General features: G+C 36.2%; 3 protein-coding genes and 2 long non-coding RNA genes across 8 annotated transcripts; 3 read left to right on the top strand and 2 right to left on the bottom strand.

The window, feature by feature from the left end:
• Window positions 1–182: 182 nt before the first annotated feature.
• LOC140967349 (uncharacterized) lies at window positions 183–533 on the bottom strand. The gene has a single exon (XM_073427822.1). The coding sequence runs from the start codon at window positions 531–533 to the stop codon at window positions 183–185; it is 351 nt and encodes a 116-aa protein (XP_073283923.1).
• Window positions 534–2,214: 1,681 nt separating this feature from the next.
• LOC140967225 (protein FAR1-RELATED SEQUENCE 11-like) lies at window positions 2,215–5,783 on the top strand. 4 transcript variants are annotated; one of them, XM_073427630.1, is made up of 5 exons: window positions 2,215–2,375; window positions 2,595–2,696; window positions 3,119–4,113; window positions 4,208–4,651; window positions 4,722–5,783. In XM_073427630.1, the coding sequence occupies exons 3-5, from the start codon at window positions 3,145–3,147 to the stop codon at window positions 5,559–5,561; spliced, it is 2,253 nt and encodes a 750-aa protein (XP_073283731.1). In that variant the 5' UTR covers window positions 2,215–2,375; window positions 2,595–2,696; window positions 3,119–3,144; the 3' UTR covers window positions 5,562–5,783. The 4 variants fall into 4 exon arrangements, with proteins under 4 accessions (XP_073283731.1, XP_073283732.1, XP_073283733.1 ...); XM_073427631.1 differs by having other exon boundaries at window positions 3,105–4,113; XM_073427632.1 differs by having other exon boundaries at window positions 2,215–2,390.
• Window positions 5,784–6,232: 449 nt separating this feature from the next.
• On the bottom strand, window positions 6,233–10,878 carry LOC140967226 (uncharacterized). Its single transcript, XM_073427634.1, has 13 exons — window positions 10,647–10,878; window positions 10,374–10,511; window positions 10,144–10,225; window positions 9,822–9,898; window positions 9,506–9,612; window positions 8,650–8,779; window positions 8,094–8,210; window positions 7,888–7,979; window positions 7,479–7,545; window positions 7,327–7,405; window positions 7,149–7,240; window positions 6,907–7,050; window positions 6,233–6,787 (listed from the first exon to the last, which is right to left on the bottom strand). Exons 1-13 carry the CDS (start codon window positions 10,824–10,826, stop codon window positions 6,647–6,649), a joined length of 1,446 nt encoding a protein of 481 aa, XP_073283735.1. The 5' UTR covers window positions 10,827–10,878; the 3' UTR covers window positions 6,233–6,646.
• Window positions 6,719–7,050, top strand: LOC140967228 (uncharacterized). Its single transcript, XR_012173551.1, has 2 exons — window positions 6,719–6,856; window positions 6,910–7,050. It is a non-coding gene; the product is annotated as an uncharacterized lncRNA (long non-coding RNA).
• A 693-nt stretch (window positions 10,879–11,571) lies between the features above and the next one.
• On the top strand, window positions 11,572–12,149 carry LOC140967268 (uncharacterized). Its single transcript, XR_012173562.1, has 3 exons — window positions 11,572–11,626; window positions 11,909–11,986; window positions 12,061–12,149. It is a non-coding gene; the product is annotated as an uncharacterized lncRNA (long non-coding RNA).
• Window positions 12,150–13,493: the final 1,344 nt, after the last annotated feature.

The following is a 13,493-nucleotide window of genomic DNA, read 5'->3' as shown; positions in this document are numbered from 1 at the left end:
ATACAATCAAGTAAGCTGACCCAAGAGTGAGATTATAATATGAGGTCTACCGATACAGCAAATATGAGTAAGTGAGGGCAAAAATAAAAACAAAGACTGTCCCTGGATTTAGCCATTGTGCTTCCAAAGGAGTACTTGGCTTGTCCACGATACCATCCATGCAATATTCAAAGACAAATATTTCAGTAACCATGGCTGATCTGAGAGCACTTATTCTTGATCCAACCAGCCCCATTCCTGATAGAAGCCATCACTCTACCTGCAATACCATACCCTTTATACTTGGCTATCCGATTCCGCCGCATGGAGTCCTGGTCTCGAAATCTCCAGGGCTTCGGCGCTGCCATAGCATCCAACTGATCATTTGGCTCAGTATCCACTGGAAAGTGCGGTGGCGAATCGGTGGATGGCCGAGACCAACTCCTCGTGTAAATCTGGTGACCACCCTTGTTATTATTGTTGATTCCACGAACTATTTGTAACTTTTTCTCAGTGTCGATACCTGGAAAACTTGGTCTGCTTCCTTCTTTCATTATACACACGGAGGGGAAAATTGATGCTACACCCCTAAGGCCAGGTACGAATTTTTCCCTCTTCAGACTGATACAAAGCAGTTGACATATATTGTTATGTGATTTTATGCAAGTGGGTGATGAAAAAAATATATTGACAAGAGATTTGAACTATTAGTTTAACGATTTCAATATGATACAATACATGCAAAAGAACAGGTCTATGCCTAATTTAGTCTGAAAAAAATCAAAATGCGTGCTTGGTCAGCGTATTTACCTTTTCAAACCAAAATGTATTGCAAATGGGCACTAAATTTAACTTGCCTTTTCAAAGAGGAAAACTTATGTATTTGAAAAGTAAATATATTTTATTTTAGAGTTGCCAAATTGCACCATATCTCATCAATACATATAATACAATCAATACATCGCTCAAATGAATTATAAATCTATCGATTTCAAATTTGTTGATCTGTTTGAAGGAACAAAGTTCAAGTTGATTTCAAATTCAATCTAATATCAATTCATGCATTTTCAACATTAATCAGGACGAAAACAATAAAATTCGATGATGATTTTATATGAATTTTGAAATTTTAAGGATCTATAATTCCAATTCCACTTTTCATATTTGGTTGAAATTTGGGGAAAAATAAGTCAAATTTCAGCATTTATGGCTTTACCAATCAAGGGGATTCATATATAATTAAAGCAAGATATTAAAAAAAAAGTAGTATAATAAGTATGATAACATCGAATAAATAGACAATTGTGGAGCTTCACTTGGATTCATTCCAAGTAAGAATACATTTCCTTAATTACCATAGCAAGAATGTCAAACCTACATTTTATAGCTATATTTTAAACCTTGTCACCCCATACCTACTTGATTAAAAATCAAATCTTACTTGATTTTAGCATAGAACTATCCAGCTTTTTGGTAAATCAAATCTTTAGATTTATTTCCTCGGAATAGAAAATTATTTAGATTTTAGCAAAGTTTAGAACTATTTCATTTAGCAAATCTCGATACTTTTTATTCACGATCTTCATTGTAAAAATGTCTATTTCAACTTTCATGAGCAGCATAACATATATTTTCATTCTATATCGAAGAATTTTTTTTTATCCTTTTAATTTGTGTTATAATTAGTATTTTAGATATCCTATACCTAGAATGTTAGATTCACCAAAAACAATTTTGTGAGAACGTCTCACGAGTCAATTTTGTAAGATATATATTCTATTTGAGTCACACATGAAAAAATATTATTTTTTATGTCAAAATATTAATGATTATTTTAAATATAGACATAGTTAACCGTGCCGTGAACCGTTTCACGAGAAATCTGTTAATAGTTTTATTTTTAGAACTAATTTAATTGTACATGTTTACTTATATTTAATTTGTCTATTTGAATCTTAACACAATCTCACCCCGAAAATCGGGGCACAAATTATTAAAATTAATCATAATTTTATTAATCATTGACATTTATTTGAGTAATATTAATTATCGATATGGATTGGTAATTGAGTAATATATATGTGTGTGTTTTTTTCGTATCAAATTTCATAAAAACAATATGGCCCATAAACAAGCATTGATTAGGCCCAGTAGCTTTATGATGCGGCAATTTACGCGGCCATCACCCAGATCGGACGGCTAAAATTTAGGCATGTGTGCACACGCTAACACCTTTCAGGCTAAGGCGCACGATAGCTCCCCCACTCCAAACATGATTATCATCCTCCATGGATGCGCACTGTACCTCTGACAGATCTTCCCCGCCCTTCCAATTTTCTTAAATTTCCTCCATTTTTGAAAATTCAGGGGCTTCTGCTAGTTGCTCCAATCTCAAGGTAAGTTCAAATCTGGTTATTTTCTCTTCATCCTTTCCAACTTTGCCAACCCCCGCGAGTGCAATTTTTTTCAGCGATAATTATTTGAATCAAGGTGCATTGATGCTCGTTTTGAATCAGATTTTTGTTGCTAAAACACATTACCGATGCACATTTCTTGTTAATTTCCTTCAACGGTGTTGATTCTTAACTTTTCTGCTGTTTTGATTTGATTTCCAGATGTTCCGATCGAACAGGTGTATGATGAGTTTTTCGAGGATTATTCGACATGGAGAAGCATCTGGAGATCCTAAGATGCTCACGGGTCACAAATTTTAGCTGGTAATAGAGAACTTTGGCATTATTCATTTATAACGTAATCTTGCAAGTGGTTGATTTATTCGAAATGCTACAGTTGCATACAAAGAGAAGAAATTTTTGTATCCATGATAACCGAGAAGTTCGCCATGTACTTTGTTGGTGGTGATTTATTTGTGTGGTTCTTTTCATTGAATTCCTTAGAGGTACAGCATTGTCCTTGCTAGGATCATCAGTGCGGGTACTGGCAAAATTTCATTGTATGTCTGTTTCAGTTGTTTTGTTCACCTTTTTATCTCTGTCTCTGTGTTCTTGTACTGTATTTGAATTATATGTGAATATTTTCTTTTTTGTTTGTCATACTCCTTTTGCATTTTTACTGGAACATCTTCAGTATGAACTTCAATATCATTTTGATTAATATTCATACAGCCTTGCATTTCCAGGTATTGATTAGTCTTGGCAGAATAAAATGCCCGAGCAAACGAATATAATTAAGGAAACTTCTGAAAATGGATCAGAGTCATCTCGAGACGATAATGGCACCATAGAGGAAATGCCAGAAGACACTATTTTGTCACAACAAACATCTGTAAACCTATTACCATTCATTGGACAGAGATTTGTATCCCAGGATGCTGCATATGAATTTTATAGTAGTTTTGCTAAACAATGTGGTTTTTCGATTAGACGCCACCGGACACGTGGTAAAGATGGTGTAGGCAGGGGAATTACCCGAAGGGATTTTACCTGCCACCGTGGTGGTTTCCCACAGATAAAGCCAACTGCAGATCTGAAGCTACAGAGGAATAGGAAATCGTCACGATGTGGATGCCAAGCATATATGAGGATCGTCAAAAGGGCTGATTTTGATGTCCCCGAATGGCGTGTCACTGGTTTTAGTAATATTCACAACCATGAACTTTTAAAGTTCAATGAGATGCAGCTACTTCCCCTCTATTGCAAGATGACCGCTGATGATAAGAGTCGTATTTGCATGTATGCAAAGGCTGGAATGTCAGTGCGACAGATGCTCAGGTTAATGGAGCTAGAAAAAGGTATTAAGCTAGGGTGTTTACCTTTCTCTGAGATTGATGTTCGAAATTTGCTGCAGTCATTTAGAAACGTGGACCAGGATAATGACCCGATTGATCTTCTCACAATGTGCAAGATGAAGAAAGACAGGGACCCAAATTTCAAATACAACTATAACATTGATGCTAACCACAGGCTAGAGCACATTGCATGGTCATATTCTTCATCCATTAAATTGTATGAGGTTTTTGGAGATGTTGTGGTTTTAGATACAACCCATCGTGTGGATGCTTATGACATGCTTCTTGGGATTTGGATTGGAGTGGATAATCATGGAACATATCGCTTATTTGGATGCATGCTTCTTCGAGATGAAAATGCGCAGTCATTCTCCTGGGGACTGAAGGTAAGTTTTTTTTAATTTTCATTAATTGCGAATGGAAGCTCTGAATTTTTTGAGGAAATCCTTTCCCCTTTCCATTATTTTGGCTGTGTTGCAGGCATTCTTGGATTTCATGAATGGAAAAGCTCCTGTGACAATTTTGACCGATCAAAACACTTGGCTTAAACAAGCACTTGCTATGGAAATGTCAGCTACCAAACAATGCTTTTCCATTTGGCATATCACTTCTAAGTTTTCTGATTGGTTTTCAGTTGTGCTTGGATCTCAATATGATAACTGGAAATCTGAATTCCACCAGCTTTATGATTTACATGAAGTTCAGGAATTTGAGGTCGGATGGAGAGAGATGATGGATACATATGGACTGCATGGAAACAAGCATATTGTCAGCTTGTATGCACTTCGTGCATACTGGGCATTACCTTTTTTAAGATCATATTTTTTCGCTGGAATGTCAAGTACATTCAAGTCAGAGATGATAAACTCCTATATCCAACGGTTTCTAAGCGCACAATCTGCACCAGATAATTTTGTAGAGCAGGTGACCTCCTCTTTTCTTGCTTAATGTATCGATCCATAAGTATAAATTACTAATTCATTATTTTCGACAGGTGGCCTTGGTGTTAGACGCAAGAGATCAAATCGGTTCTAAATCAAAGATCCAACCAAAAGTACCACAAGTGTATCTCAAAACAGGGTCTCCAATCGAGTCACATGTTGCTACCATCCTTACACCATATGCCTTCTGCAAACTACAGGAAGAACTAGTATCAGCACCACAATATGCAACTATGTTGGTGGATCAAAGTTATTTCATTGTGAGACACCATACAGAGGTCGATGGAGGGTGCAAGGTACTATGGGTTCCACATGATGAGTTCATAAGCTGTACATGTCGACATTATGAGTTTTCGGGTATCCTCTGTAGGCATGTTCTTCGTGTTCTATCAACCAGCAATTGCTTCCGCATTCCGGACCAGTATCTACCTCTACGATGGCGTCACTCATCATCTACTGAATCTGCCCCCAGTTCTTCGACCAAGGCACAGTTGCTGCAGTCGATGATTTCATCACTAATTTCAGAATCAATCAAGACAGAAGATCGTCTTGATGATGCTTGTGATCATATAAGTTTGGTTCTGGCCCGGGTTAAACAGTTTCCAGCTGCAGCAGATGGTGATGATGACATTGCATATAACAGCCCATCCGATTCCCTAATTCTTGCTGAAGTTGAAGATTCTGATAGTATCTCTCAAAGTTTCAATGGGAATTCTTGTGAGTCTCTAGCTTTTGCTGGGTGGAAAGAGAGAAAATCGAGAGATGAACTGGACATGTACATAAAGAGAAGGCGTTTCCCCGTCCCTTGTGGTGGACAATATGGGCATGTAGTCGGGAATTGCCCCATTTTGGGAAATGAAGATTTAAATGGGGATGGGCCCGGATTTATGTAGGGTTCTGTGTCGAAATTGAGGTTGGACAAGAATGTACTGAAATCTGGTCGTCCAACATCTATACTGTAATAGCTTTCGAAACGCAGCAGCTGGTGGTGGCTGGAAATTATTGTTGTGCTCGAAGGCAGAACGTAAAGTTTTTTTCTTTAAAAATGTAGCTGCATTCGTGTGAAATGTATATATAGTTACAAAATTTAATGAATGGAACATGCATTTTTATTTATGATGCTAGAACTTGTCGTAAAATAAAATTCATTGGGATACATTAAAGAGATTAAATGGAGCATCCTTGTGCATCGTACAAGTTTTCGGCAGTTGAGACTTCGCAGGTGTTTCGAACCCTTCCAACTCTCTGGGGATGGTTCGGGTTATATTTAAAATGGTGTTCCCACAATGGATTCGTTCTTCCATAGGTAGCTAAGTCTTATTTAGTTGGGCAAAGGATTACATACTGGTGATCAACCTTGGTGTTTGGGGAAAAATTGTGAGTTTCCGGAAGAGGGTTCGCGGGTTAGAAAAGACGGGGATGAATAATTATGTAGCCGAGTTTTGACTTTTGGTTGGCAGATGCACTATTTCTCAATGCTCTTAATAGCATTTTGCACATACATCCTTAAAAATCCCGAAAATCCGAGGCCATTTATCATGGGAACATCATGAATGATGCAGAGTGAGTAAAAGATGCAGAGATTTCAGAGTACATCATACATAAATACATATCGTATGTGTCCAAATGTAATTCCAATTAAATTCCAACTCCTGGATTCTTTGCTGCTAAACCTACACAGATACAGTTGGTTTACACGAACGAAACATGAAGAACAACGTTCTCCATATATTTACAAGGGACGACGTGACACAGACAGACAACCTATGTGGAAGAGCTCGAATTGATGCCGGAAGAAACAATATTCCAGGTGCAACCGACTATTTCATGTGAAGAATCAATTGATACGCTCAGCTGAACATAAGACCCTTTCGGAAATTTTCTTCATTTCTGCCATTCAATCGGTACAAAGACTAAGCTAGAGGACTGGATCCATAATACCATCCACCATTAATAAAGTAGCACCCGATCAAAAACATTAAAGTTTTACATAAATGCGTTTCCAGTGGAGGAAACCAGCAACAGCACCCCAGAATAAGATCTCAAGAACGACAAATACTAATGTACCCCACTTATTTGAATGGAACAGTGCTTGCAACACCCTTTCAGAGAAGTCAACCTACAAGACATGAAAAAACTAGCTGGTAGAAAAACAGAGGCACAAAAACCAAAACAAATAAAGTACCAGGTTTTATTCACCCCAAAACAGAGGCACAAAAACCAAAACAAATCAAGTACCAGGTTTGTTTCGGGTGAACGCCAGTAAAATCCTTGCAGAGCGGCTGGAAAAATGTCGCATGCAGCCAGAGCATAGATGATCAGAGCATTCAGTCCCATCCACTGGAATATTATAGTTGGCTTGTTGATACCTTTGCAGTCAACCTGCACCAATAGTTAGAAATGAATGGGAACACAAAAATAATAAGACATGCAACAATTATGTGATAACTAGATGAATTGCTTTCAAATCATAAACTCACAATAAAGTAAATAACAGAGAAAAGAAAGCCAGAGGCTGCGGCTGTGATGAACATATAGCTTAATGTGTACAGAGGTTTAGAAAAAGGAACACCTGAAAACATCAAGAATACCAGTCCTGAGTACGCGGAACATTATAGGAGAAATGAACGTAAAATCATCCCTGAAAATGCAACATACCGAGAAACCATACAAAAAAACCAGGGATCAGGAGGAGGAGGGATGATATTGACCATATGATTATCCTCTGCATCTGTCCCTGTTAAATTTAAGATGGACAAAATAAGAAATAAAGTAAATCACAAACTCAGCCAATCAGAAGTGAATGTTACCTTAAAATGGACAATAATATGCCCATAATGCAGTCCAACAAAACATGTAATGGCAGCCATCAAAGAGCTGCGGTGAATGCATAGAGTAACAGTAAGTTCTTTAGATGCAGAATTAGAGAATAAAAAGAAGTTCATTTTCAACTCAAAATGGAAAGAACAGCACAAATTTTGTAAAATGGAACTCCCTGATAAACTTGCAGCTAAAAAGGTAATAGAAAAGAGTCCAAATGGATGTTCAGCTAATTTACTGATAAACTTGCAGCCAAAAACTGAAATAAAGCTAATTAAACTCAAATGAACCTTGTTTTTAAGCCTTGGATCTCTTGCCCAAAACAACACTTATGATGGATATTCTGATTTTGTTTGAAGATTATATCAACCTGGAAAGTGACAAAAGTATACTACTTACCTTAAAATGCCCTCTGGATCAAATGGAGCCAAGCACCAGGCAGGTGAATTGGGTGGCAGAGGACCATAATCTGGAGAGTTGACACTGCATTCCTGTTGAAAAGTAGATACATACAAACACTATTATTATAATATTAAGAGGAGAAAAACTTGGAGACATTCCACAACAGTAAAGGAAATTCAAATGGAAAAGAAGCATGTCATGACCTTTGTTCTTCTATAAACAGGACGTTGATAAAGATGATATTCACCAAGAAGAATTCGATCAATCAAGCCAACTGCATTGCAAGGAGGTTCAAGACTGCCTCTTAATCCACAATGAACCTAAGAAAAGAAGGGTAATAGCTGTAATAATATTGTAAACAACCTAGAAAAATAAATTGGAGTGATGAAGTTAGAAGAAAAGACACGTGCAGATAGGGCAAAATATGGAGATGAAAAATGAAACAACTTAATCTTGTAGGGGATGCCCAGTCATTATGGACTTGCAAAAACACATATCTTAGACAGAACCACACATGAAGCACAAAAATCCAAGTGAGTCTTCAGATTACCATTGGCAGTAAGTTTTAAATCGCATATTCTCTTCAGAAACTGTTTTTCAGCATGTTAACTTGTCACGGTATTCACTGCTCTAAAGAATGAGGTACTAATGCCCTCCTTCGATTAAAGTGGGGTAAAATTCCTCCTAAGTTATATGAAACAAAAACAAAAAAATCCCCGAACATATTAATCTAAAACAAAATCACACTTTTTGACTTACAATTGAAGTGTTAGCTCCAGGTGATGTCAGTAAGTTGATGCTGAGTCCTGACATATCAAAGGTCCAGTTTGGAACATAAAGGCCATACAACAAAAGCATGTATAACAAGCCTAATAAAATGGCAGCGCCCCTGCATATTAGAAATGAGCAGATAGGAACAAACACGAGAAGCTGAAAAGGGAAAAAACTACACATCTAATTACTTTCTCCATATATGACATGCAAGAGGTTAGCCTGCATCACACAGGTGAGGAAAAGAAAGTGCTTAAAAGCATCCTAGTTTATTTTGTTCTTATAGTGAAGCTAACAGATACAAGTCATTACTCGAACAACCAAGAATACTACGGCAGAAATCCCTATTAATCGCAAAGAACAATTATAAATTAACACAATGTGATGATCAAAATAGAAATTTGAATCACGGACCAGTGGTCATGAAGAGCCAAACCTCATTGACACATCCTGGTTTTCTAATTCTACAGGAAAATAGCGGAGGTCCCGAGATTACATCACAGGAGACAAATGCTTGATTACCAAGGTAACATATTTTTTCCTTAATTGGATAATCGGATTCCGGTTAATAAATTAAAAGTTAGATAGAAAAATTGAATTTCCAATGAAAGTAAGTTCACTTGCTAAATCATCTTGATTTTCTTCTACTACCGAAATGATTGATGTCCATGCTTCTAGAGAGCACTCTATTGCTTCCAATTTTTTATCTTATATATAATCTCATCTCAGAAAGTTATATTGTTCAACAGTCTGAACATTATCAATAATCATATCATCAACTTACCAATAATCATTTCATCAACTCACGCACCAGCGTTGTTAACAAACATGAACATATACTCACATCTGGAAACAGTATCTCTCCATAAATGCTACTGTTGAATCGACCACAGTATTCTTAACTAGCCAGATCTCCAGAATTGAAGCTAACAGATATCCAATTGCAATTCTCTGCAAAAGAAAAAGGTTTTGAACGTTTGTTCAAAGGAACCATCAGCAAAAAAAAAAAAATTTCAAAATTTCCACAACTGTCCCCTCTGAGCCAGTTTATCTGGAGGCCAGTCTATATAAGGAAGCCTCTAAAGCTTGTCAACCACATTTTCCTTTTAATCATGTATGACCATAACATCATCACATGGCAAAAATGCAAGTTGTATTACCTGCAGCACTCCCATCATGCGTATTTTTTCCAAATCAACCCCATAAGTCAGCTGGCTGCGTCCATGAAAATACCCACCTAAGCACAATATTAAGTTTATGAGTAGGTGGTTTTAAAATAAATCAAAACTGAGGACTCGCCCATTGATAAATACATCTCATCTCCGTCAAAGAAGAAAAAGAGAATGCATCAGTGGCTAATTTCACAGACCAATTATGCTAGACCCCACTTGCAGAATCAAGCAACTCACTGTTTCATGGACTTCAATCAGAGACTAGACAATTTTAACAAAAAAAAAATGCTAAAATCGATAAATTTGAGACCTTGAAGAATCACTCCTAGCAGAAAGAGCCATACAGTCCGTATAATCACTTTCTTCGTGGCTGCTGATCTGTTTGTTACTTTCTGCATAACAAAACAAAAAAAAATTTAACGAATTAGCACCTCAATTCATGCAAGATGCACCGTCTCCACCAAAAACTAATCGACCAAACTCCACTTTATTAAAGTTCACAGACATCAGAAACAAGAAACCATTTTTTACTCTCCATACCTTGAACACGAGACTCACAGAAACACCAACTACGAAGAGGAAAAATGGCATCACAAAGTCAGCCAGCGTAACTCCGAACCACGGCGCGTGATTTATAGATGGAAACGCTTTTCCAGCATCGTCAACTAAAATCATCAGCTATATACAAAAAAAAACATCGTAAAGATAAACAACCAAAAAAAGGAAAAGAAAAGAACGGTGAATCATAAAAAGAACATAAATTTCTCCAGGAATTTTGAAATAATCAAATATCTAGATTCAACGGAGGCGTACAGCGACTGTGAGGCCTCGAAAAACATCGAGAGAGACGAGACGTTGTTTTGAATCAGCCGAATTACTTGGTGGCAGCTCCTCCACAGGTAGTGTAGTAGAATAATCCGTCCGGACGTGCTGGAGTAGCGGCAGGCGATGATCATCGCCGCCAAGATCTGCTACCACCAAAACTGACGTCATTTCTTACAGTTAAATTTTTTATTTAATTTAATCTCCTAAAGTTTTTCAAATAAATAATAATGGAAATTTGTCGATGACCATAACAACAAACTATTTAAGTCAACACACTTCAATCAGTATAAATTCGCTAACCACACTTTATTAATTTCGTATTATCATCAAAATATTTATTAAAAATTAAATAATTCATAATGAAATAAGTTTATTAATTCATTTATTACATATCAGGGTGAAATTGATTCTTGAAGAGATTGAAAGGGAAGAGAGCGTGGAGGGAGGAGGATCTATATTCTTCTGACAGAAAGTATTACTATGTTAGCAAATAATTTAATTTAATTTTCTTTCTTCACGAACAATTATGGGAAAGTTGATGAAAAATCCCCAATCAAAACATTTCTTTGGGTTCACTCTCTACCCACAAAATTATGGTATTATGTAATACAAATTGTGGTACACTTTATGTGGAAATGTGATACACTTCATGTGGAAATGTGGTACTAAAAAAGTACTCAGAGACTGAACACAAAAAAAACGACGGCTGGAGATTGAAAACCAATTTCCTGAACAATTATCCCTGAATATTTTCCAGTGATAGCTCGTTGAAATGTGGTCTTGTGCACCTGCAATTCTTATCAAGCTTGTCAGAGATATTAAACTCCATAAATCAGGTAAACGAATGAAATCTTTTCAAATCAAATTCAGTTTATTACCTGGTATATTTATCAACTACTATTGTAATCTTATACAGGAAATTTTTGGTCGAATCAATGGAGGATGCATCGCTTGCATATAATAAAGCTGTAAGCTTCTTTGCTGCTGTAGTGTTCTTGTGCATTTTTTTTCTGGTTTCACAACTTTTGTGGTGATTATGACTATGGATTTTGAAATGGTGAATGTCATTTAGCTCAACAAACTAGTCAGAACATATTATTTCTGAGATATATGGGTACCAGTGAATCGTTGGAGTTCATTGTGACCTATTTCTTAGGAAAAAAGGTTTGAATGTGGACATGTGAATTTGTTGAGAAAACAGTGTACAAATTGAACGTATAATGCTTCTATGTTATATATATATTTGTCAGATTACTCGCCTTCGTGAGTATCAAGGTGTTGATCCTCACTTTGACACCATTGCTAGGCAATACCACGAGATCGTGAAGGTAAATTCTTCTTAATCTTTTCAAAATATTATTGACATGTTTTAGCTCGTTTTAAATCAAAATTATCCTTGCAGAAGCTAGAAAATATGCAGTGGACTATTCACCAAGTTGAAATAGACCTCAAGCGTGAACATCCAATCTACTAAGTTTTTCCCTTTTTATTTCGTGGAAGTAAAAGTGGATCTCAAGCGGGATCATTTTGCCTCCTAAATGTTCTTTTTTTTATCATTCCGGACGTGGGTTTGTATGTTAAGATATCTCAAATCGGTAAGATAGAATTGGTGAGAGTTCTGTATATGAATTTTTTCTAGCTTTTGAGGTTGAGTTTGAATCAAGTTACGATCTTTAACATTAAATATAATTCAAAATAAGAACTCTATTTCAAAAAAAAAAAATCCAACAAATCCCAATTTGAAAAAATGGAAATAGTGTGAGGCATGATCCCCTTTTCATCCACAAGACGACTGATGTGCCGTCACTTTTGCAGAAAGCAAATCTGATATACTTGGTAGATGGATTTGTATGGAAAAATCCATCAACTCCTCCTTAAATTCAACCTGGAAAGTCTATCTCATTAAAACTAAATTCATCGTCTCTGCTTCTTCTCAATGAAACCCGAGCCGAAAGCTCAGAAAGACTCACATGAGTTTCAGGGAGTCGATGGAACACGAAAAAAGATCCTTGTGGCTTAAGCTCCATCTTGAAACTAACTCTTGCAAGCAAGTTGATCGTAAAATCTCTTTTCGATTCATAGTCCTGATCACTGATCATATCGGATAGCATATCGTTCTTAAACATAACCTGTTGGATATCGGTTTTCTACGTGCCCAAACGCAGCGTAAGTTTTAAAATTTTTATTTTATTTTGAAAACAAAATAACTTTTGGACACTCGTATGGTTTTCAGGAATTAAACATACATAGGATGTTCAGAAAATTATACCTTTGTGAATTAAATCACTGGACTCCAATTAATCCAGTATAAACGGATTAGCTCTTGTTGATTCCCTTCGAACTTTCTTCAAGAAATCCTCCTATCAAGTCCACGACTAGATAGTGTGTTCCTCTTCCAATTTGCACTAGAAAATATGGAAGATATTTGCGTAGGAGAGAAAATAATTGAGAGAGGCACAAATTTTTCCCTTTTTCAAGGAAGTGGCCGATTTTATTTTCTTTGGAATGGAGGCTCACGTGAATTTGAAGTTGGTGGCTAGGTTTTCAACTTTTTTTGTGTTATTTATAATTAACTTAAACCTTAATTACATAATTAACATTAATGGGATTGATTTAATTAATTGAGCTAGTCCAACTAGTTTAATTAATTTAATCAAAGTCCATTAAAACTTTAATTATTTAATATGTTGGACTTGTACCCCTACAAGCCCATTAAACACATTATCCACCATATTTAATTTATTAATTAATCAACTCAACTTTTGAGCTTAATAAATTAAATACATTATAAATTCAACATTTGAATTTATTATTTAAATTATAAATTCAACTCCT

The sequence above is a fragment of the Primulina huaijiensis genome, unplaced genomic scaffold (genome assembly GCF_012295235.1).
Source record: "Primulina huaijiensis isolate GDHJ02 unplaced genomic scaffold, ASM1229523v2 scaffold24871, whole genome shotgun sequence".
Lineage (NCBI taxonomy): Eukaryota > Viridiplantae > Streptophyta > Magnoliopsida > Lamiales > Gesneriaceae > Primulina > Primulina huaijiensis.
The sequence above is the reverse complement of the archived record's forward strand: the minus strand, read 5'-3'. Positions and strand labels throughout refer to the sequence as shown.

Excerpts from the sequence above, each read along its gene's own strand:
- LOC140967349 (XM_073427822.1), bottom strand. The coding sequence starts at position 533 with ATGAAAGAAGGAAGCAGACCAAGTTTTCCAGGTATCGACACTGAGAAA.
- LOC140967225 (XM_073427630.1), top strand. The coding sequence starts at position 3,145 with ATGCCCGAGCAAACGAATATAATTAAGGAAACTTCTGAAAATGGATCA. Across the intron at positions 4,114-4,207 it reads CATTCTCCTGGGGACTGAAG|GCATTCTTGGATTTCATGAA; the intron begins GTAAGTTTTTTT and ends GCTGTGTTGCAG. Across the intron at positions 4,652-4,721 it reads CAGATAATTTTGTAGAGCAG|GTGGCCTTGGTGTTAGACGC; the intron begins GTGACCTCCTCT and ends TATTTTCGACAG.
- LOC140967226 (XM_073427634.1), bottom strand. The coding sequence starts at position 10,826 with ATGACGTCAGTTTTGGTGGTAGCAGATCTTGGCGGCGATGATCATCGC. Across the intron at positions 8,211-8,649 it reads CTGGAGCTAACACTTCAATT|GTTCATTGTGGATTAAGAGG; the intron begins GTAAGTCAAAAA and ends TTCTTTTCTTAG. Across the intron at positions 6,788-6,906 it reads GTTCACCCGAAACAAACCTG|GTTGACTTCTCTGAAAGGGT; the intron begins GTACTTGATTTG and ends CATGTCTTGTAG.